This window comes from Priceomyces carsonii (assembly GCF_900007245.1).
Source record: "Priceomyces carsonii strain CBS4050 genome assembly, scaffold: Debaryomyces_carsonii_scaffold_5, whole genome shotgun sequence".
In the NCBI taxonomy this organism is placed as follows: domain Eukaryota; kingdom Fungi; phylum Ascomycota; class Pichiomycetes; order Serinales; family Debaryomycetaceae; genus Priceomyces; species Priceomyces carsonii.
In genome coordinates, this window is record NW_026946678.1 from 800,405 (window position 1) to 822,046 (window position 21,642).

The window sequence follows — 21,642 nt, forward strand, 5'->3', positions numbered from 1 at the left end:
CTATTTTTTATAATCTCTTATTTTAATTCGTAGAAAGTGACTTAATTATCAACTCGCTTTTTCTCGCCCACTAAATTACCTTAGATTGTTCTGAGTTATGATCGTACCAAATTTTTATGTGAGGAGTAAGCTAAGCTTTCGTCACCTTGCAATAAAGACATGTTATTCGATACATACGAGGCTTCTCCTTCAGTTTTAATAAAGAGCTGGTTGGTGGACTCTAATGTCTCGTTTTGATGATAGTTTTTTACAAATCAAAATCTAGTCCACTATATATGGTACTAACATACTTTGTAATATCAGTGAAAAAGGGAAGCAATTGACTAAATTATACATATAATTCTTGAGGTTTGTTGTAGCAGTTTTGGGTGCAATTTTACAATATGAATCCGCATTTTCACTTTATGAGACACCAAATGGAACCCATCACAAGATTTTACTGTTCTTCACTGCTTACTTCAAGAAAATAGAGGGGAATCTCTCAGACCCTGTGTCATGTTTGTCGTTCACATAAGTTTGTCTATCTCTCTGTCACCTCTATCTCTCTTTATGTCTTTTTCCTTAAGTTCCTCAAATATGCACACCTGTGGCTTTAGTCATACCTGATGATGAAGTTGTGAAATAATAAAATAAAAATGACAATTAGTCCCCGAGACTTTGTCACGATCTGTTGATTGTAAAATCGTTTAGTGTTTAGTGATGTCGTTTCAACAAATTCCTGTGATTGACTTGAACCGGGCTTTAGATCCAGCTACAAAGCCTCAGTTTTTAGAAGAGCTTAGGCATGCATTGATTGATGTTGGATTTTTGTTGTTGACTAATTACCAGATTTATGGTCCAGACGAGAAAGACTTTAAAGCCATTAAGGAACAAGCAGTTGAATTTTTTAATCTTCCTGATCATGTTAAGAGAGAATGTGAGATGATCAACTCTCCTCATTTCTTGGGGTATACTAAGTTGGCCAACGAGATCACCGCCAAACATACAGACTGGAGAGAACAAATCGACTTGGGAACTGAACTTCCACCCCCCAGGCCCGATGAACCTATCTATAAGAATATTGAAGGCCCAAATTTGTGGCCTGATGAGAACTATATACCTCAGTTTAAGAGTACTATCTTGAACTACCATGACAAAATGTTTGCTTTAAGCAAAGAATTTCGCAAGCTTGTGTGTGAATCAATTGGCTTACAACCAGATGCTTTGGATCGCTACTTTAAGCCTATTCAACAGTGTAAGATGAAATTAATTGCGTATCCTGATTCTTCGCAGCTAACAAACGAAAAGTCAGAACACAACGAAGATACCCCAAGCACGGGCCAAGGTTGTGGTCCGCATCGTGATTCTGATTTTTTGACTTATATCTATCAGGCTACTAATCATACTGATTCATTACAAGTACAAAACTTTCAAGGCAAGTGGATCACCGTCCCATATGTTGAAGATGCTTTGGTTGTCAATGCGGGACAGACTCTTGAAGCGTTAACGCAAGGTGTCTGTAAAGCAACAATCCACAGAGTCCTTGTGCCCAAAGCTGGTTCGGGTACTAGATTATCCATCCCATTTTTCCTGACAATAGATCTTGATTCCTACAAGACTGCGGTAGATATCCCACCTGAGATTTTGAAACTTAAAGAAGAAAGAGACAAGAAAATAAAGGATTGGGCCGTAGATGTTGGGTTTCAATTTACTCCAGATCCCTCAAAGAACCCAGTAGGATTTGCTGTATTCAGGAATAGAATAAAGTCACATCAAGATGTAGCTGCTAAATGGTATCCTAATATTTTGAAGGAAGTTTTGGCTGAATATTAGCGACCAGCTTACTACTTGCTTCTTTCTTTCTTATAACTGTGAGCAATTCATAGTATAGCTCCTCTGATTATATGTAGATTCAAAAGTTTATGATTCCTTACCAGGTGATATGATTGTAGATATAAAGCCGTGCGATCTCATCGAAAAACGAAATCTGTTGAATGAACGTTAGCAATTCAGGGACGCGATTAATGTATGGTATCTAATAGAGAGGATCACCTTAAAAGAGGCACACACGTAACAGCGTACGAAGCTTTGATCGCTGGGTCGATCTCAGGTGGTGTAGCCAGGTAAGTTCCCATTAAATGACGATTAAATAAGTGTGGTACTAACCGTAATAGAGCTGTGACTGCTCCGCTCGATACAATCAAGATAAGATTACAGCTACAGCCGAACACTTTTCGGAACAGAAATAGCGTAGTCAAGGTTTTGACTGATTTATTGAGACATGAGGGAATATCAGCACTTTGGAAGGGAAATGTACCAGCTGAAATAATGTATATCTTGTATGGGGCATGTCAGTTTACATCTTATTCAGTGCTTAACAATACATTAACTGAAATTGAAGAGTCTTATAAGCTAAATTTCCCTAAATCATTACACGCAATGACAGTAGGATTGGGTCTGGGGTTCTTTAGTACATTGACCACTTATCCGTTTGATTTACTAAGAACAAGGCTAGTTGCCAATTCTACAAAAGAATTTTTGTCGATGTCTCTTATCACGAAAGAAATATTTCATAAAGAAGGACTAGTTGGCTTTTTCGCTGGAATTCGTCCTGCTTTACTTTCAATACCTAGTTATACGGGTCTAATGTTTGTCACGTATGAGATTGCTAGAGATATAACTAGTGTTGTGACGATTCCGTTTGTTGAGGGCCTCTGTGGATTCATGGCTGGAGCTGTCGCTAAGGCATTGACTTTTCCTCTAGATACATTGAGAAAGAGGGGACAGATGTATTCAGTAACGGAGGACAATAAGAAAATATCGACACTGAAATTGTGCATCGACATTCTTAGAAAGGAAGGACTCTTCGGACTTTATAAGGGCTTCGGAGTGAGTATTTTGAAGACAGCTCCTACAAGCGCAATATCCCTTTATCTCTACGAATTATCGTTGGCAAGAATTCGCAATGTAGAGAAGAAATTAGATTAGCGGATATTTATAGACATCTAAGCTGCAAATAAATAGTCATCATCGTTATTGTCATTTTCTCCATTCTCCTCAATTAGATCATCGTAACTATCATTGACATTCAAGAAGTATGTATCGTCATCTCCCAAGTCGCGTAATATCTGTTCACCATCAGCTTCATTTGCATCCGCTCCGTATAGTTTAGTAACCAGGGTGGGCAGTATGTATTCTTTGTCCTCATCGCCTTCCTCAGACGTGCTTTTGTTGGTGCCTTCGATTTCATATCCTGACGTATTTGAACTGTGAGCATTGCTCCCTATATTTCCTGATTTAATGCTTTCAAGATCTTTATTATGAGCGTACAAAGATTGAGAAGTTGCAAGAAGATTTTGGAGCCTTGATCTATACACCAGGCTAGAATTGGGGCTCAATGGTTTGGTTTTTTCTTTTTCTTTTGGTCTGGTTACCTTCTGAGCTCTATTTGTCAATATTTCAGGGACGGTTGGAGTCTCTGGTGTGTCGCTTCCAGCTCTTTGTAATTGTTCTCTAATGTATGAGGGAAGATTTTCACCAACTAGTGAAGCCCTTCTGCTTTGCTTCATTAGAGGCAGTTCGCCATCTCGTTTCTGTTTTCTTGCTTCAAGTACATCATCTCTACTCCCACGCTCAAAAGGTCCATTATTGTTACTAAGAGGAAGTCTACTTTCCTGTCTTCTAGGTGCCACAATTATTTGAGGAATGGGCATCTTGGGCTGTTGTCTGTTCTTTTTAATGAGGCTCAACTTCAACTTCTTCAGCATATCTTTGAATATACTTCTTTTTGGTGACTCTAAATTCATCTTTGAGTTCGTAGGTTTTGGATTAGCCTCTGCTCTTGTAATTACATTAACGTTCGTAGTACTAATTAGAGCTGGTTTGCTGAAACTAGATTTTCTTGCTTGTAGGGCTCCTTTTCGAGATTCGCCATGTTCCGCCTTCATCTGCATCAAATCTAGAGACAATCTCCTTTGCTTAGGTCTCAATTCTATTACTTCGGGTTGAGCTCCTTCTTGTAGATGGGGCAGTGGTTCTGGTTTAGCTTCAATAACTGTTGGCTCCTGTGAGGCCCCCGGAGGACTTTCCTGCTCTTTAAAATTCTTTAGATCTAATCTTTCGATCATTAGATCAACCTCATGATATAAATGCCTATTCTTTACTGGCCATTGACTTAACAAATTTGATAACTTTGCATCTTTGTCTAGCACTAACAAATTAAACCTATAGTCATATATGCTATCCGCTTTGCACTTTAAAAAATCTATGTCATCAAAGTTCAATTGACTGGCAACACTTCGCCAATCTATATCTGAGAAGAAAGTAGCGGGTCCTGACTCTTTTGTATATCCCTCTACTAATTTCTCGAAGTTCCGTTGTATTTCATCATCCCAATAAACCTAAAAAAGATACTTGTTAGAAGATATTCAAAAGTCTGATTCAAAGCAACATACCCTTCGTGAGCTGTATAATTTATTACGGTCTTTGTCATTCTCTGCTATGACTAAGGACAGCATTTAGTGACAAATAAACAGTTTAGTGATAATTACTGCCTAACATTAAAGTTTGCGGAAAGATAAAGTTCAGTTAAACTTTAGAATACTCTTTCTTTAAGTATTTTCGATATAAAGACAACCTTCAGTAAGATGACTAGTAATGCTGAGTATCTCGCAGCTTAGCAGACTGACTATTGATAGACTAGAAGCTCAGACAACTTTAAATAGTTTTGGTTCAGTGGTGAAAGAGCTTATATTAAATGGAATAGACGCACTGGCAACGAAAGTTACAGTAAGATTAGATTTTCAATCATTAGGAATTTGGATAAAGGATAATGGAGTTGGGATCGGTTCTGAAGATCTACCTGATGTTGGACAAAGACATTTTACTTCGAAGCTGGGGTATCTTAGCGAAAACACCAGCATCAGAACTGCTGGATTTAAAGGTGAAGCATTGCATTCTTTACGCTCATTAGCAAGAGTCACTATTATATCAAAAACAGAAAAGAATTCGCCATTTGTTTTATCTAATGAGGGAGTTGAGCCGTTTGATACATTTCATTCAACCAAGGGAGCTTTTGATATTGGTGATCTTGGACGGAGTGGAACAGTTGTGGTGGCCACGAATTTGTTTCACTCGACTCCCGTGAGAAGAAAGCAAATCTTAAGAGTGCCAGATAGCAAGTTGCTTGATGAAGTTAGAGAATCGTTAGTTCAAACTTTGGTGAGGATGCCAGAGTTATCATTAAAAGTGTATATTGTTATGTCTGGAGGAGACCTTACTTTGTTTTGTAACCATGATGGATGCACGGGAAGCATATATGAGAAGTATGCTTCGATAATTAGAGATGTACATGGATTTTTAATACTTCCACGCTATGAATGTATCTCTGCTGACTACAACGATTATCAGTTGCATGGAGTAGTTGGTTATCTCCCTTCACAGTCATCTGCCTATCAGTATACATTCATTAATGAGAGATGTTCTGTACTACTTAATGAGCCAGTGTCAACAAGGCTTGAATTATATGGGTCGCCAAAAAAGAGACGTAACAGATTTCCAGTATTTTTGATGAATTTCACTTTTGCCATGCCTGATATCGATTTGATAAATAAACATGTAGGGAGTGATCATAAGAACGTCATTTCCAAAATGGTTTCTCAAGTTCTTTTCAAGTTTGAAGAATTGCTGCCAAAAAAGTCGAGCATGCAATATAAGAGGATTGGAGACGGTGAAACATCGCCAAGGAAGCTAAGAGTAAACCATTCGTTATCAAGATCCCTTATCGAGGAACCTCAAGTACGAAAAGTTGAGTCTTTGCAATTGGCAAAGGCTGATTTTAATAAATTTAGGGTAATAAGGCAAATTGATAAGAAGTTCATATTAATTGTGAGCGATGGTACCGTACTAGTTGCTGACCAACATGCTTGTGATGAAAGAATAAGAGTCGAGGAGCTATTTGAAGTCATAATCGACCAAATAAGAGACCCTTTCGTTGTGTTGGGGCGTAAAATTGAGCATACCATGGAATTACCATTGTCACCAAGAGAATCTTTACTGTTCGTCCAATTTCAGAAAAGTTTTGAACAATTTGGAATTTCGTTTTGGACAAAAGATAATATGTTGATAATTACCCACCTCCCATTTTTCTTGGCCAACGAAGATGCCAATTCCTTGAAAGCATCTTTGTTGGATTACCTATATGATCTTGAACAACTATCTAAACTGAAAACGTTACCTTTCGGGCATTGGTCTTCATTAATTATGCATTTGCCAAATTTTTTAACCCAACATATCAATTCTCGTGCATGCAGATTAGCTGTCAAGTTCGGAGATACTTTGAGTTACGAAGAGATGACTTACTTAATGTCACAATTAGCTAAATGTAAATTTCCTTTTCAATGTGCTCACGGACGACCATCCATTACGCCTTTGATCAACCTCAATTCTGAAATAAATATTCCTTGAATATTATAAAGTGCTCTTAGTATGCTTTATTGAATGCTTCTTGTATTTTCTTAGTATATAGATTGTGATGTAGCTCTTAGAATCTTAGCAGTTAGACTTTTCGTGATGTAGCTTTGATCACATGATTTACTTGATGATTTACTTTGTCAAACATTAAGTCAAAAAAAACATCAATAAGGTAGAATACAGAAGGCAAGGCTGAGATCCATATGTCTCATCTATCACAAGGTTTGAATTCGAATGATCGGACTTTGGTAGAAAATGAGCCCGTCAAGTTTTATAAGACGCCATTAAAGAAGTTATCCAATAGATCTAATCAGATAGGAAATTATATATTGGAGGAAACAAAGTATGAAAATGTTGAAGAGCCTAAAGAGGCGCCACCAGTGCTAGACATGAAAGAAATGTCTTTTAGACTTCATCAGACGAAGATAGCTCTCGAAAAACAAAAGTCACAAACACTAGAGGCTAATGGACCACGTCAATCAGAACCTATCTACTATAGACCTTCATCCTCCACCGTTAAAGACCTTCAGCAAGGGATAAAAAGGTTTTTACCACCAAATTTCAAGGCGTATTCGAATAGGCAAAAAAATAGGATTCCTTTGAAAAACATCCAACAAATGCTCGATCGTAACAAGATAGAATTTAATGAAGGAAATGAAGAAGCTGACGAAGCTGACGAGGCTGATTTAAATTCTATTTCCAATTATCCAGATAGCGATTGGATTAACCCTATTTTCAAAGAAGCCCTTCGTAGGCAAACTAGCAAGACTAAAGAATTCTATCGGTTAGCAAGTGTAATATTAATTTATTTGATATACAAGCTTATTCGTCCGATTCCCAAAGTATTAGCTTATATTTTTCATACTGAAGGGCGCCATATAGAGGACACAAATTGGATCATGATACCCTTTTGGATCTTTTTTTTCAAGACAATCTACAGATTATTAAAGGGAAGTGATCAGTGCTATGACTTACCATTGACTAATAGACAGAGGACATTGCTCGGACTCAAGCTCATGGAAACTAGTGATGACGATTTAGAAGCAGAAATTGAATTGAGACAAAGAAATTTTAAAGGAAAGATGCAAAAAGTACCTAAATACCCCACTGGTGTATCTAAGATTGGTGTTCCACATGATGCATTGATTCGAACTTCAGTTGATGTTTCAAACACCAAACCGAATGACAACCAAAAGATAAGTCCTCGAGCTGGATACCCGAGTGCTTCACTCCTAGAATTGGATAATATTGATTTACAAGATAAGTTTCGACGTGTATTTAACATGGAGTTCAACTATGACGAGGCGACTTCATAAATGGTTCTTGTATACTATTCTATAGCTACATCAATTGTATGAATCAGAAAGTGGAATGGGTCAGCTTTCGACTTTGTTTTGATTTCTATGTATATGTCATATCATGACTTCAAATGTAGCACGCTTTAGCATTTAAGTAGTCAATTAATGATTCTTTAAAGCTCTTTCTGAACATTAAACAATTGTATCTCGGTGCTTGGGTTCAATCAGTATATTGAATACAATGTCAATTGATAATTTGTTGGTAAATTGGATAATAATGGGGATGCCTTCTTTTTGCGGGGGTCGCATATGATAAGGTCCAAGAATAGTCGAAATTTTTGAAAAATAAATATAAGTTGGAACTATACTACCACCAACTAATCTTATTTCTATAGTGAGATCCTCGAGCTACATCTTGAGCTTTTAGCAGATTGTAGCTGTTTGGATTAGAAGTTTTTAATTGGTGCAAATTACTACTTTATACTTGATCGTCATACAGAGATACCACTTATTAAAAAAGACCAATAGAGTTCAATTTTAGATTAAATTCTCTCCGAAATGAAGAAAAAGATTCCTGACTTTGAGGAGGCTATTAGGGTGATCAAGATAGACGAGGAAAATTACATGGGGGCATACCCCCTCAGACTTCCTATGATAGGAGCGAGAGGTGTATATGGAGGGCATACGGTTGCTCAAACGCTCCTAGTTGCAATTGAATCGGCTCCAGAAGACTTTGTTCCTCATTCATTTCACGCTTATTTCGTTAAGGCTGGCTCTGGCAAGACACCTATGCACTACAAAGTTTTGAAGTTGCATGACGATGAAAGATTCGCTAAAAGATCGATTCAAGTTATACAAGAGGGCAAGGTAAGATTCAACTGTATAGCGTCTCTCGTCAAGAGTAACAATTCAAGTTCATTCGAAATACAACCTCCAATACCCAAGGCACAAATAAAATATCCTGACATGGACAAACTAACTGTAGTTCATCATACTGACTACATTAGGAACGCATACTCACCCGAATTTGAGGATTTTCGCTTGGTTCCTGAAGAAAATAGCCAAGAGCCAGCGGACAGATGGATAGTGGTCTTCAGTGGTCTTGATCAGCCGTCGCCTTTCAAGAATCCAAGTTCTCACTATGTCGGAATGGCTGATTTAACAGATTCTGCTTTTTTGACTACGATGGCTAGGGTGTTGCACCTTCCCTGGAACCCTACAGAAAATGGTCCAGTAGAATCATTTGATGAGGAGAAAGATGCTAGAAAGCTAATGGAAAGATCTCTTAATATTTTGCATCTCTTTCACTACAATGCCATGTCTTTAGATCATCACATCTACTTCCACGATAATGATCATGCCAATTTCGATATGACAAAGGATTGGCTTTGCTTTGCTTATCAGATGAGGAGACTCTCCAATAGTCGAACCCTAGTAAGGGGACATTTGTTCAATAAAGAAGGTAAATGTGTAGCCACGGTGGTTCAAGAAGGTCTCACGTATTTGTTTGAAGGTATTACTGATGCAAGACTTTAGTACACGCATTATCAATTTGTGACTATTCTTACCGCGATGCTCACTATCGGCATGACTATTTCTCGGTATACCTCCGCGCATTTCTCTATCGGTTTCGCTGTCCAGCCGCGCTTTGCTTAACATCTACCGAGAACTCCTACCGAGCTGTCAGCTAGAGCATATCTTTTCTTTTTTTTTTTTGTATCAGCGGATTTCTTGGGCCTCGGCTTACGTCTCACCTTTGGCTGATAAGTAATCGTATATAAATATAAGATAGAATAATGAGTTCTTGTTGTAAAAGGAAGTGAAAGATTCATGGATTCATAGATTAGACTATCCATTGCACTATAATCGATAAAGACTGATACTAGTATCTAGTAACAGCGTTACTATAGTGATATTTATATGAAAGATAATATAATTAGCACTTCAGCGAATAGATCTTCGATTTAAAGAATAGTGTCGAATACAAGTAAAGAATCTAAAATGTCGGTCGAGACTGTTAGTGTTGATCTGTCATGGTTGAAAGATGCGCTAGAAATAAAGAAGATAGGAGACTTAAGATACGAGGGACTTGTACCTTTACAGAAACCCAAAGCTAGCGCTAGAGGTGTTTATGGTGGTTTTCTCTGTGCCCAAGCTTTACTCGTAGCCATGGAAACCGTTCCTGAGGGATTCACGCCTCATTCTATGCATTCATACTTTGTTAAGGCCGGAGACGATACCTTGGTTTGTCAGTACGAGGTCGAAAGAATTAACGATGGTAAGAATTTTGCAAATAGGTTGGTAAGAGTGAGCCAAAAAGGCACTTTAAAGTACATGGTAATGATTTCTTTGACTCGCAAAAATTCAAGAGATGCCGCCGCTAAGGAACATGAAGCAGGTAATGGTGCACCTTATCCTCTCGATTTCCAAGGTCCTCCTTCAAAGGATTTCCATGAGCATAAACCAGAGAACCTAGTTGTCAGCCCTCACCTCAATGGAGCTTTACAGCATTTCATCCCACCAAGTTTCCATAATCCGGACCCTAATGAGTTGTCTAAGTCCCCTGCTGAAAGAGACTTATCTTTCTGGATAAGATTAAACGATTTACCGCAAAATACTAAGCTCAAGTATGCTGGATTCGGAGTCATATCGGATTCTTTCTTTTTAAATACATTGGGTCGAATTCTACACTTCCCAAATCCAGCTGAGGGACTTACTAGTGTGCAATACTTCTCAGTATCCCTAGATCATTCTATATATTTTCACGATGATTCTTTTGATCCAACCAAGTGGATGTTTTGCAGGTATAATTCTCCCAGATTTTCAAACAACAGAGTCCTTATGCAAGGAAGCTATTACACTGAAGAAGGAAAATTGGTAGCATCAATGGTTCAGGAGGGTTTGGTTTTCTTTCGTGATAATATACACCTCAAGGCAAAACTCTGAACCTTTCATATCAAATCATTTCATATAATCATAGCTTCAATTGCTTCTCCTAGCTTCATACTATTCATGATTTATTATTTATTATTAACTATCTGATATATATATGATCGAATACATTATTTATTACAATAGCTATACTCATATCTTCGTTGCCTCTAATATGTCCAATATGCCTATTCGATGATATCTGCGAAACTCTTATATGAGCTCTTATATGACCTCGGTTGTATTAACATAACTACATAGAAGCACAATTAAGAAATGATTGAAGCCCACTACGAGAGCAGATGAACTGTTGTTGCCAATACTGCCTTATTCTAGCATTTGGTTTGTTCTTATTCTCTTATTCGGCCCTTTTGTCCCTTTTGTCGTACCGAGGAAGCTCCACTAATGCTATTTAGTCGCACGATAGAACAGCTAAGTTTCTTGGGGCATAGTAGTCATATATGGCTCAAGCCTTCTCTGTAATATAACAATTCCCTCTCCTGACCTCATATCGTAGCTTCAAAGTCTGAAACAACGGCTCGTAGTTTATTTACATGACTTTTGAGTTCTAACAAAATCTCAATCATGAATTTGCATGTGGAGAGTGTTCCTTAAGAAAGTAACATCCTCTATTTATATCGACTCTATTTATTATACTGATCCGCTCCATTTGTCTTCAACTAACGGAATATACATAAATATTCGAAGAAGCTGAATACATTGCGTGGGGTTAGACTATCTAATTTGATTAGTACCCATTATTTTCATTGAAGAGTAAGCGAAATGACATATGATATTGAAAAAGCTTATGGTGTGACAGAGATAGGTGAACTAACGTATAAGGGCAATTCTGCATTATCAAAGCCTTCGCAAGCTTCTAGGGGCGTATATGGAGGTAGTATAGCTGCACAAGCTGTTTTGGTAGCCATCAAGTCATCTCCTGATGGGTTTAGACCCCATTCACTACATTCCAGTTTTGTTAAGCCCGTGAGTCCAAAAGAACCGATAATTTGGAAGGTTCAGATTATCAGCAATGGAAAGAACTTTTGCAACCGAACCATTACAGGGACTCAAGGTAATGAGATCAAGTACTACGCTAACGTTTCGTTGACTAGAAAGAATTCACTAAAAAGAGCCACTATGGAGTATGAGAACTACAAAGCGAAGCTAGAAAGGGGTGATGATGACGACGATGATGACGATGAAGGTGTAGTACAAAAGCCATTCGGTTTCCAAAGTCCATACCATAAATGGTTCACTCCTGACTCGGTTAATAAATTGAAGGAGATTCCGCTGGTATTTAATCAACTCAAAGTATACCATAAGTTTTCGCCAAAGTTTGTCGATTTAGATGCTACAAAAGAGGAGGAATCTATACCTCCAGCTGAAAGGAGTCTCTCTTTTTACACCAAGTTTGGTGAAGAAGGGGAAATTTCTTATGATGATGATGCATACAACTATGTTGGATTAGCTGTCTTGTCAGACACTGTTTTCCTCGCCAGTCTAGGAAGGGCTTTAAGACTACGTCACATTGATTTGCGTCATGGGATTCATTACTTCTCTGTTTCTCTTGATCACACCATTTACTTCCATGATGAGGATTTTGATCCAAGGAAATGGATGATGTTTTCGTTCAGATATCCGAGGTTATCTAACGATAGACTTTTAGTAGAAGGTGAGATGTATAACGATAAAGGGGTCCAGGTTGCTACGGTTATCCAAGAGGGATTAGTGAAGTTAAACGGACTTGAGCAAGGTGCAAAATTATAAGTTGCACAGACTTAACGTACACAATTATAAGATATCTATCGTTTAAACTTATCCCTTGTAATCCTACGGCTTCCTTAGCTGATATAAGACAATAAGTTAAAGGTTTTAGACGTATTTATTCCCTAGTTAGTATTATTGCAATTTATGTACCTAATATCGTCTGTATATCAACGGTCTCAAATTTAAATACAGTCAAATCTCTAATTACTTTTATTGATTATTTTAATAGAGTCATCAATTCGGAGAAGCCAGCCATATGCTATCATGGCTATTGATACCTCGAAGCTTGAGTCTTTTAATGACACGTCAGTAGGTAATCTTCTTGGTAGCTTAAGCAAGGTTTATTCAAATAACAACCTTCTTTTACTTGATAGATCGCTATCACCACTCGTCAATTTTTTGACGCCATTCCTGAAATTGAAAGAAGCAGGGAAGTTTGACAAGTTGACATGGATCGATGAAGCTCAGAATAATGAGTTGCTTCGTAGTTTCGGAGGGCTCATTTTGCTTATTGGGGAATCTAGTGAGAATTTAACATACATTAAAGAGCTAGCCTCGTCGGACTATAAACTAAATATTATTGTTAAAAATCTATCGAAGTCATTTGTTTTTCTGATCAACCAGCTATTGAAGGGCCTGCTCAGCTTCGAATATGTTTCGAGTAATGATTTTTCCCTGGTTGTGAAAGTGAAACCAGGTATTAAGTTGATGAAGTGGGAAAGCTATCCTATTTTTGTTGATGACATATTATCGGTTGAGCTTCCTTACGGTGGCCTTGAATCGTATTTCAATCAGCCTCTTGAGCAACTTTTCTATTTATCGGAAGCATTCATTAGAGTTATGAAGAATTCGAAGTCTTTTAGTGACAAATATATGAAGATCAAGAACATATATGGTAAAGGAAATCACTCTGATTTATTTATCAAATTAATCAACAATGAAAAAATTCCTGAGTTCTTAAATAAAGAATTGAACGACTTGGAAAAGCAGTTTTACCAAGAAGAGCTTAGAGGTAACACTGATCTAGTTGTTTTGGAACGGAACCTCGACTTTAGTTCTGTAGCATACAGTCAATTGAGCTATCAAGGACTAATTGATGACTTATTTGAAACTACATTTGATAGCACTTTAATAGGAGACAAGAAATTAAACCTTGATGATGATCTATATAAAGATCTTAAAGATCTAAATTTTGCCTCGGTGGGACCAAAGCTTAACAAAGCAGCAAGGTTTATCCAGAATGAATTTCGGCAAAAAGACAAGGTTAACGATTTAGACGAGATCAGAAAGCTTGTAAATAATCTTGGAAACTTAACAACTAAGCAGGACTTAATAAAAAAGCACACCCTAATTTCAGAATCTATATTGAACTTTATTAAATTTTCAAATGTTGATGGCTCTGAATCGTTGAATAAGCAATATGAATGTTTCTTGGAATTTGAAAATGAAATATTTGAAACTGATAATAGAAAACACTTGTCCACTTTGAAGTCGTTCTTCAATGAAGGCTTCGATGCAAAGATTGTAGTATCTGCCATAGTTTTGATCTCAATATTTGACAATGGTATCAAAGAAAGGGATATAGACTGGATCACGAATGATGGACTAGAAAACTACGGCTTGAAGTTTGTTGCAAGTCTAGAGAAATGCATCAAACTCAACTTGATAAGAGTTGTTGCTGATGGAGACTTCTTGAGCAGTTTCACGGGCCTAGGCACCAATGAAATCATAGAGTTGAATGAAGAAGCAGAAAACTTAGGAATAACGGGGGGACAAGACGCGTTGAAAAGTAACTATACGCTTATTGATAAATTTTGGAACCTCCACCCAACAGTCGAAGATGACGGTGTCGCAGGCGATTTGATAGATCAATACCCAGCACCTTCGTTTACATTGCCGTCTTCTTCGGTCCCCATATTGTGCCGTTTAGTGGAATCTTTGTATTTCAGAGACTTTTTGAAGTACAAGCCCGTGGTCAATACCACCAGAAGACCAACATGGGAGAAACTAGGCGTGGACCTGATGTTTCGAGGAAAGTCCCTGGACATCAATGTGTGTGACCGTCTGAAGCAAGAACCCAACGGTGTCTCTCATCAGCCACCTCAATTCGTCTCCGAGGAATTCATTGTCATAGTCATCATCGGAGGAATCACTCGTAGTGAAATATCTTGCTTCAAGTATCTACAACAACGACTCCAAAGAGCTGGTCAAAATAAAAAGATCATAGTATTAAGTTCTGGCATCGTGAATAACACCAAAATGTATAATTTGTTATATACTTAAAAGAATGCTCTATTCTCATCATGTTTTATGCCGACTCTTCAGCTACCTTCTGGGCCAGTAATTGCTTGTAGTATGCTTCTCTTCTAGCAACTAAAGGCTTATGTTCTAAGTACCAGTATGCTGAAGCTAAAGTAAACCCACATACAAATCCAAGGGTAATATCGGTTACAATTCTTCTCTGAAATCCTCCAACAATAGGTGCGATAGCCATGATGAATCTTCCTTAATAAAATTTGACAATTATTCAACTGTTTTAACTGAACTATTGGCTTGTCTAAAGATTATAATTAAAGGTTTTGATGATTTCTCACTACATTTATATCGACCAATTAAAACAGTACCGATTGGGGCACGAACTTTTTTGTGTCACTAAAAAATCATCAAATAATACTCAAGACTTTATTTATAAAGAGCTGATAGATTATATTAAATTCAAGTATAGACTAAAACATCATGATTAACACGGTTGGATTAAGGTTAAGTCAACAAAAGGCATTTCAAAGAGGGTTCCAAAGAAATTTTCAGAGCTCTTCTAGGGCATGTAACAATATTTTCGGTACTCCAAAGGAGGGACCATATTCTAACTTGCCATTTAAGGTTAAAGATAGAGTAATTCCATTTAAATTTGCCTACTGGGGTCTTGTTGGGGCATTCTTTGCGTTCCCATTCATGAGCACTTACTGGCACTTGAAAAAGGCTGGATCATTTGAGATGGCAGAGTAACTTGCTTAGGCATGCAATGTATATGAAAATATATGGATAATATATGAAATTCAACATAGAGGATGAATGAGGGTTGTAGTGAAGAGGATGAATTACAGAGTATGCTTTTAGAGTACTGGTGTGTGAAATGGAGAAGTAGTTATCTTTGTTTACACGTCGAATCGAACTTTTTTCACTGAGCGTGGTTTATCGTCTGCTGGTCTCTTGAGGCTTGATTTTGGTTCTTCTTCAAATGCTTCGGGGTCGTAGGAATCTTCTGCACTCTTGAGAACAGGCATGCTCACGTCAGTGGTTTCATTCTTTGGCAGACCGAGAACAGAGTCCATGAAATTGAAGGATCCAAAATCCATGCCCAAGCTGGCACTCAATGGCTCTTCGGTTGGCTCCGCTGGCAGCGATTCATACTCTGACTCTTTATTTATTTTTTGATTATCTGATCCTTCGATTGTTTCTACTCCAGAGGCTTGTACAATGGTTTTCCCCCAAGATTCTATTTCTTGTATTAGCAGTTTATCTTGGTGAATATCCTGATCCAAACCTTTGAAATATCGCTCATTAGGAGTTAAGTCTATCGTAATCTTCAAGTTCTTGGTCGGGGTAGGTTCCTGGTTAAAGTATTTGTCCATCAAGAGACGTTGCTGAAAGTTTTGGTTGTCCAATTCTTTCCTAATGCTTTGCAATTCTAAATGAAAATCTTGAACGTTGGCCTCAAACGACTTAGGATCTAGCATTATACTTTCGCTAATCTGATTGATAGTAATGATGTATTGGTTTTTCGCTATATTGTTATTCTTAATCGAAATCTTCGAAGCTTCATCTAGTGTGACAGTTGGCAGATTCTCCAACTTTTCATCATTATTCATAAGCATTATAATATACTGCAATAAGTAATTTCCTTCACGTAATAGAATATCTGGACTTATGACATTTGAGATGCTATGGTTTTTCAGGCTGATTCCAGTGGCCCTTATTATAAATTGTTCTATTTTCTGTACCACTTCTATTGGAAACAAATCTGACCCTGTGATTGTCTTTGCGTTGGTCCATGTTTTGAATAAGTTTATCAAATTTTGCCTAGTCGGAGTGTCTGTTACCACAAGGTAAGTTTCCGTGAATATATTATATAAATTGGAACCAAAGATGATATTATATGGGTTTCCAACATTTTTGCAAATGGAATCTAACAAGTAAAGAGCATTTAGCTTGTATTGAGGTAGACATTTCTTGATTCGATTTTCTATCAAATCACATATCACTTTCGCCTGATCTCCATTTCTCTCTGCGATGGTAGTTAACTCAGTTATTAAAGCTCGTGAATTTATGTTTAATGATGAAAGGAGGTGCTGATAATATTCTGGATTAAATTCTTCTTCGTCCATTCTTTTCCATCTTCTATTATAATTACTCAGCAACTACAGTATTGATAATAGAGAAAGCTTTACTCTTGCTGGCTTAGAGTTTGTTTCTTTTGTCTCGGTAAGAAGAAAATATCAAAAAATCATTTTCCATATTACAAAATGAGAAACGATTATATATAAAATTATTAGAATTTAATTCAGAGAAGATCTTTCGTACTCGACAAATTTGGCCTCGGTGTAATGAGTAGGTACTTAATCTTCATAGTATTGGTGTGATCATATGCTTTTTTTATAGTATATCACTATCAACTTAGCTCTTCAAAGTGGCATCGATGATTCAAAAGTACGAAATCCTAGCCCTCTAGAAGAGACCTGATTCAATTTTCTCATAAATGTGACGAATTCTTTGCGATAGGCTATAAGCTATAGAAATACTTAGTGATAGCTACTTTTATCCAAGACAACTCTACTGAGACTTGTATTTACAATTTAATTGAAAAAAAGCCTCGTACAGGCAAGAGAAGTGGCATTCACAAGGGAAACAGCAGTACCAGAGCTTCGTTACTCTAGAATGTGTTCACTTTCAGTTGCTTAACCTCCCGTAATAGTCATTTGATATAGTAAACTTTGAATGGTAGATAACGAACATTGAAGTGTATTCTGCGAGATGAATCAATTGGCTCTGGTAGAAAAGTATTTCGGATACCAGTGCTATATATTCCTCAAAATTAGAAACGTCTACAGCACAAGCTAATCCTAAGAAGGCCCATACTGTCATAAGACTACAAGATAACGATAATGAAGGTAACAAATTAAATTGAATAGAGCCGGCCAAGTCAAATCATATTGTTTAAGTCCTTGACATCAGCAATTCCTCTCATCCTCAACAAGTTCCGTATTCGCTATCACATCTCCATTGACCTCTCGTAGGCTTAAGTTGTTTAGTCCATCTGAAGAATCTCACCACAATCTCCGTTACCGGTCCGAACTTTTCAAAGTGTCAGCAGAATTTTTTTTTAATCGTAGTTAGTCATTTTTTTAAATATAATAGTAGATCAGATATCGTTAATTAGCTTTAAAGAACAGCCAAAGCGTATTCAGTTGATAATCGCAGTCTTGTGGAAACATATAAGGAGATACGATAATTATTGGTAAAATGTTTAGACAGGTTGGTTTTGCCAGTCGCTCTTTTTCAACGACATCCAGACAGTTTGCAAAGATTAAGGTTAAAAATCCAATTGTTGAATTAGATGGAGATGAGATGACCAGAATCATTTGGAAATTCATCAGGGAGAAATTGATTCGTCCTTATTTGGATGTAGATTTAAAATATTACGACTTGGGTATCTTGGCTAGAGACAAAACCAATGATAAGATCACAGTTGATGCAGCTAATGCTATCAAGAAATACGGTGTTGGTGTTAAGTGTGCAACAATCACTCCTGATGAGAGTAGAGTGAAGGAATTCGGTTTGAAAAAGATGTGGCTCTCTCCAAATGGGACAATTAGAAATATTTTGAACGGTACTGTCTTTAGAGAGTCGATCATCATTCCAAGAATCCCCCGTTTGATTCCAGGATGGAAAGAGCCAATTGTTATCGGAAGACACGCGCACGGTGATCAATATAAGGCTACTGATTTGGTCATTAGTGAGCCAGGTAAGTTAGAATTAGTCTTTACCCCTAAAGATGGATCTCAACAAAAATATACTGTTTATGACTATCCAGCAGCTGGTGTTGGCTTAGCCATGTACAATACAGATGAGTCGATTAAGGGATTTGCTCATGCTTCATTCAAGATTGCCTTGAGCAAGAAATTGCCTTTGTACATGTCTACCAAAAACACCATTTTGAAGAAGTACGATGGTAGGTTTAAGGATATCTTCCAAGAAATCTATGAAGCTGAGTATGCAAAGAAATTTGAAGAAGCTGGTATATGGTATGAGCATAGGCTCATTGATGACATGGTAGCACAGATGATTAAGTCCAAAGGTGGATTTGTTATGGCATTGAAGAACTACGATGGTGATGTTCAATCTGATATTGTTGCTCAAGGCTTCGGATCTCTTGGCTTAATGACTTCAGTCTTGGTTACTCCTGATGGTAACGCTTTTGAATCTGAAGCAGCTCATGGCACAGTTACTAGACACTTTAGACTCTATCAACAGGGTAAGGAGACTTCTACTAATTCTATTGCTTCCATTTTTGCTTGGACTAGAGGTATTGCTCAGAGAGGAAGGCTTGACGGCACTCAAGATGTTGTGGACTTTGCAAACACTTTAGAAAAGTGTACAATTGAAGTAGTTCAAAATGATGGCATCATGACCAAGGACTTAGCATTGGCTTGTGGTAAGACGGAAAGATCAGCTTATGTGACTACTATTGAGTTTTTAGATGCTGTCGCTGATAAATTAAAGAACCATTATTAATTTGGATTTTGTGCTAAAACATTTATACTGACTTAAACAGTTACAGGTTTTCTCCTAAGCTCATTAGAGCTGGACTCATTCTGAAGCTGTCTTACATATCATTGAATAGCAACAGAGGAAATGCTGATGATGTACGACCTTGACAACAACGTAATGTAGAACAACAATAACTTCCATCCGCTTTTATATGATCATTTTGTATTATTCTCGACGGTAGGATTCACTCATTAAGCTATGAGTGCCCTAGTACCTGGAAGTTCAGACTTTAAATTTAGATTTTTGTTTAAGCTCTTTTTCTAATTTTATTAGCCATTAATACATGTTTTTGGAACGAAAAGGAACATTAGTACTGTATCTCTTAATGAATGCTACAACTTTCGTCAAAAGAGAGCAAGACCGATGATAAAGGGATATTAATTTCAAATTAATTGTTAAAGTTAACTCTCACACTATCCTTTTGGCAACAATGGTGTCTTTCTCCTGTTTTTAGTACGTATTTTCCGTCGAACTGTGGAAGAATTGTTTCCTAGGGTCCAAATTAGTGCAAAAGAGAATAGACGTTTTATCACGTGAGGTCCTTATCTTACGATAAGCAAAACACAGAGCTAAAAACTCTAATCTTTGGGCTTATTCAACTAATTACAGTAATAAGTCCGAGACACATTCTGGTAACTGATATGCTAGAATAGTATCTCTTTATACAGTGATTCATGTCGAGTGTTGTTCCTCTCTTGTTAAACTTGGATTTATTTTTCCTTTAGAATGAAAACCTAATTGCAATTTTTTACAAGAAAAAAATGGTCTGCATGAGTTTTTTTATCTTCCTTCAGAGCAAGCTTCCATGGTAGTGTTAAGAAACCTTTAATTTACTCATATAATACTCATTGGCCGCCAGGGAACTGGTTTGGGATAAGATTCTAGTCTAACTAAATTACCCTGTTGAAAGAATTTCAAATTCGAAACTTTATTCTGTAGATATATCAGTATATGGTTGATGACTTATTCGCCGCTGAGGATCGAATACTTTTGGAAATATATCTCAGCTGCCTTAAATTGTAAAAGTTGAGTTTCACATTAACAGGTTATTTGCAATACGAATACTTCTCAGCTCTTTTTCTGTCACTTCGTCTATACTTACTATAAAATTTTTCATCAATCATAGTTTAGTGAGCTGTAAAGGGGCCGTAATAAAAACAGAAGCCTCGCAATCCTTGGGGCACCCCTTAAAGGCAACCCCAGCCTAATTTACATTCACATAGGGAACGGCTGAGAGCAGGAGATGCCTAAATTGTAAGTCGCGTGATTGAAATATAAAAAGTATATATGTGGAAGGGAATACACAAATAGATAAGCACTATTTTGCAATGCAAAAAATATGATAATTTGCTGTCCTATCGTTTTCAAGAACAAAGCTAAAATGGAAGATCTATCGTCACAAAGAGATAAAGATGTTATGTTGATAGCACCTTCAAATTCTGTCGAAGTTGATATCCCTATTTGTGAGATTGATCCAAAACAAGAGAATTTTGGTATTGACTCTACAAGTGTTGAAGAGGCAAGGGTTTATCTTTCGAAATTGAGAATTGCCAATGCTCCACTAAATGAGCAGAAACAAGGTGAAATCTATTTGAAAAAATTGGAAAGATAACTAGAAGAATATCAATGTGGAAGTACATTTAATCTTCAAGAATTGAGGAATTCAACAATTGAAATTGGAAACAAGCTTGAAAAAGTATGTCAATACCTTCATATTGATGAATCCCAGGTTTCATCGATAGACCTTGGGAACAATGCTTTAAATCAATTATATGCGTTGATAAGAAGTGATATAAGACGACTTGAAAATAGAATGGATAGAATGGATCGGAGGCTCGATAGAACGGATCGTCTCACAGATAGCCAGAGAGGGATGGTTAAAAATGGTTTGTTAGCTGCAGGTGGTAGTGAGGACTCTGGAAACTCATATAAGCCTATTTGCAATGATAACGGAGAGTATCCCGGAGAAACTAGCTACCTTCAAGAAATAATATCTCTTGACCAAATAAATTCAATGACTAGCAGTACTTTGGATTTGTATTTGAATTTTTATAACTTAGGAGACAGTCTATTAGTAGCAGAGAAGAAGGACAAACTTATCAGGTTTTTGGGAATCAATGAAAAAGTTATGCTGACTCAGAACACAAACCTTGGTACCAAACAGCTTGCACTCTTCAGGCTTACTTGAATGAGTTTTAGTAACTCCCTAAATAATAGAAGTATATCAATAAATGATATTGGCTATGACCCGCCCAAAAAGAAAAAAAATTTACATCTATCACTTATGTCTCAAAGTTGTGAGCTTACAGAAAGACTAATACCGACTTGAGATATTAAAAGCGATTTTACTTGCAAATTTCTATTT

At 37.1% G+C, this 21,642-nt stretch overlaps 15 protein-coding genes across 15 annotated transcripts; 12 read left to right on the top strand and 3 right to left on the bottom strand.

The window, feature by feature from the left end:
* Positions 1–699: 699 nt before the first annotated feature.
* Positions 700–1,812, top strand: PRCAT00004744001 (uncharacterized protein; the record flags this gene model as incomplete). Its single annotated transcript, XM_062954760.1, has 1 exon — positions 700–1,812. One exon carries the CDS (start codon positions 700–702, stop codon positions 1,810–1,812), a length of 1,113 nt encoding a protein of 370 aa, XP_062811431.1.
* A 195-nt stretch (positions 1,813–2,007) lies between these two features.
* PRCAT00004745001 (thiamine transporter) lies at positions 2,008–2,967 on the top strand (the record flags this gene model as incomplete). Its single annotated transcript, XM_062954761.1, has 2 exons — positions 2,008–2,102; positions 2,154–2,967. 2 exons carry the CDS (start codon positions 2,008–2,010, stop codon positions 2,965–2,967), a joined length of 909 nt encoding a protein of 302 aa, XP_062811432.1.
* Positions 2,968–2,984: 17 nt separating this feature from the next.
* Positions 2,985–4,496, bottom strand: PRCAT00004746001 (uncharacterized protein; the record flags this gene model as incomplete). Its single annotated transcript, XM_062954762.1, has 2 exons — positions 2,985–4,379; positions 4,434–4,496. The coding sequence occupies 2 exons, from the start codon at positions 4,494–4,496 to the stop codon at positions 2,985–2,987; spliced, it is 1,458 nt and encodes a 485-aa protein (XP_062811433.1).
* A 139-nt stretch (positions 4,497–4,635) lies between these two features.
* Positions 4,636–6,444, top strand: MLH3 (mismatch repair protein; the record flags this gene model as incomplete). Its single annotated transcript, XM_062954763.1, has 1 exon — positions 4,636–6,444. The coding sequence occupies one exon, from the start codon at positions 4,636–4,638 to the stop codon at positions 6,442–6,444; it is 1,809 nt and encodes a 602-aa protein (XP_062811434.1).
* Positions 6,445–6,653: 209 nt separating this feature from the next.
* Positions 6,654–7,766, top strand: PRCAT00004748001 (uncharacterized protein; the record flags this gene model as incomplete). The annotated part of the gene is made up of 1 exon (XM_062954764.1): positions 6,654–7,766. One exon carries the CDS (start codon positions 6,654–6,656, stop codon positions 7,764–7,766), a length of 1,113 nt encoding a protein of 370 aa, XP_062811435.1.
* A 540-nt stretch (positions 7,767–8,306) lies between these two features.
* PRCAT00004749001 (uncharacterized protein) lies at positions 8,307–9,284 on the top strand (the record flags this gene model as incomplete). The annotated part of the gene is made up of 1 exon (XM_062954766.1): positions 8,307–9,284. The coding sequence occupies one exon, from the start codon at positions 8,307–8,309 to the stop codon at positions 9,282–9,284; it is 978 nt and encodes a 325-aa protein (XP_062811436.1).
* A 465-nt stretch (positions 9,285–9,749) lies between these two features.
* PRCAT00004750001 (acyl-CoA thioesterase) lies at positions 9,750–10,694 on the top strand (the record flags this gene model as incomplete). The annotated part of the gene is made up of 1 exon (XM_062954767.1): positions 9,750–10,694. The coding sequence occupies one exon, from the start codon at positions 9,750–9,752 to the stop codon at positions 10,692–10,694; it is 945 nt and encodes a 314-aa protein (XP_062811437.1).
* A 768-nt stretch (positions 10,695–11,462) lies between these two features.
* On the top strand, positions 11,463–12,449 carry PRCAT00004751001 (uncharacterized protein; the record flags this gene model as incomplete). Its single annotated transcript, XM_062954768.1, has 1 exon — positions 11,463–12,449. One exon carries the CDS (start codon positions 11,463–11,465, stop codon positions 12,447–12,449), a length of 987 nt encoding a protein of 328 aa, XP_062811438.1.
* Positions 12,450–12,713: 264 nt separating this feature from the next.
* On the top strand, positions 12,714–14,732 carry VPS33 (tethering complex ATP-binding subunit; the record flags this gene model as incomplete). The annotated part of the gene is made up of 1 exon (XM_062954769.1): positions 12,714–14,732. The coding sequence occupies one exon, from the start codon at positions 12,714–12,716 to the stop codon at positions 14,730–14,732; it is 2,019 nt and encodes a 672-aa protein (XP_062811439.1).
* Positions 14,733–14,757: 25 nt separating this feature from the next.
* COX9 (cytochrome c oxidase subunit VIIa) lies at positions 14,758–14,943 on the bottom strand (the record flags this gene model as incomplete). The annotated part of the gene is made up of 1 exon (XM_062954770.1): positions 14,758–14,943. The coding sequence occupies one exon, from the start codon at positions 14,941–14,943 to the stop codon at positions 14,758–14,760; it is 186 nt and encodes a 61-aa protein (XP_062811440.1).
* Positions 14,944–15,185: 242 nt separating this feature from the next.
* Positions 15,186–15,455, top strand: COX8 (cytochrome c oxidase subunit VIII; the record flags this gene model as incomplete). Its single annotated transcript, XM_062954771.1, has 1 exon — positions 15,186–15,455. One exon carries the CDS (start codon positions 15,186–15,188, stop codon positions 15,453–15,455), a length of 270 nt encoding a protein of 89 aa, XP_062811441.1.
* Positions 15,456–15,604: 149 nt separating this feature from the next.
* PRCAT00004755001 (uncharacterized protein) lies at positions 15,605–16,834 on the bottom strand (the record flags this gene model as incomplete). Its single annotated transcript, XM_062954772.1, has 1 exon — positions 15,605–16,834. One exon carries the CDS (start codon positions 16,832–16,834, stop codon positions 15,605–15,607), a length of 1,230 nt encoding a protein of 409 aa, XP_062811442.1.
* A 1,135-nt stretch (positions 16,835–17,969) lies between these two features.
* Positions 17,970–19,241, top strand: IDP1 (isocitrate dehydrogenase (NADP(+)); the record flags this gene model as incomplete). The annotated part of the gene is made up of 1 exon (XM_062954773.1): positions 17,970–19,241. The coding sequence occupies one exon, from the start codon at positions 17,970–17,972 to the stop codon at positions 19,239–19,241; it is 1,272 nt and encodes a 423-aa protein (XP_062811443.1).
* A 1,375-nt stretch (positions 19,242–20,616) lies between these two features.
* PRCAT00004757001 (uncharacterized protein) lies at positions 20,617–20,889 on the top strand (the record flags this gene model as incomplete). Its single annotated transcript, XM_062954774.1, has 1 exon — positions 20,617–20,889. The coding sequence occupies one exon, from the start codon at positions 20,617–20,619 to the stop codon at positions 20,887–20,889; it is 273 nt and encodes a 90-aa protein (XP_062811444.1).
* Positions 20,890–21,090: 201 nt separating this feature from the next.
* Positions 21,091–21,465, top strand: PRCAT00004758001 (uncharacterized protein; the record flags this gene model as incomplete). The annotated part of the gene is made up of 1 exon (XM_062954775.1): positions 21,091–21,465. The coding sequence occupies one exon, from the start codon at positions 21,091–21,093 to the stop codon at positions 21,463–21,465; it is 375 nt and encodes a 124-aa protein (XP_062811445.1).
* Positions 21,466–21,642: the final 177 nt, after the last annotated feature.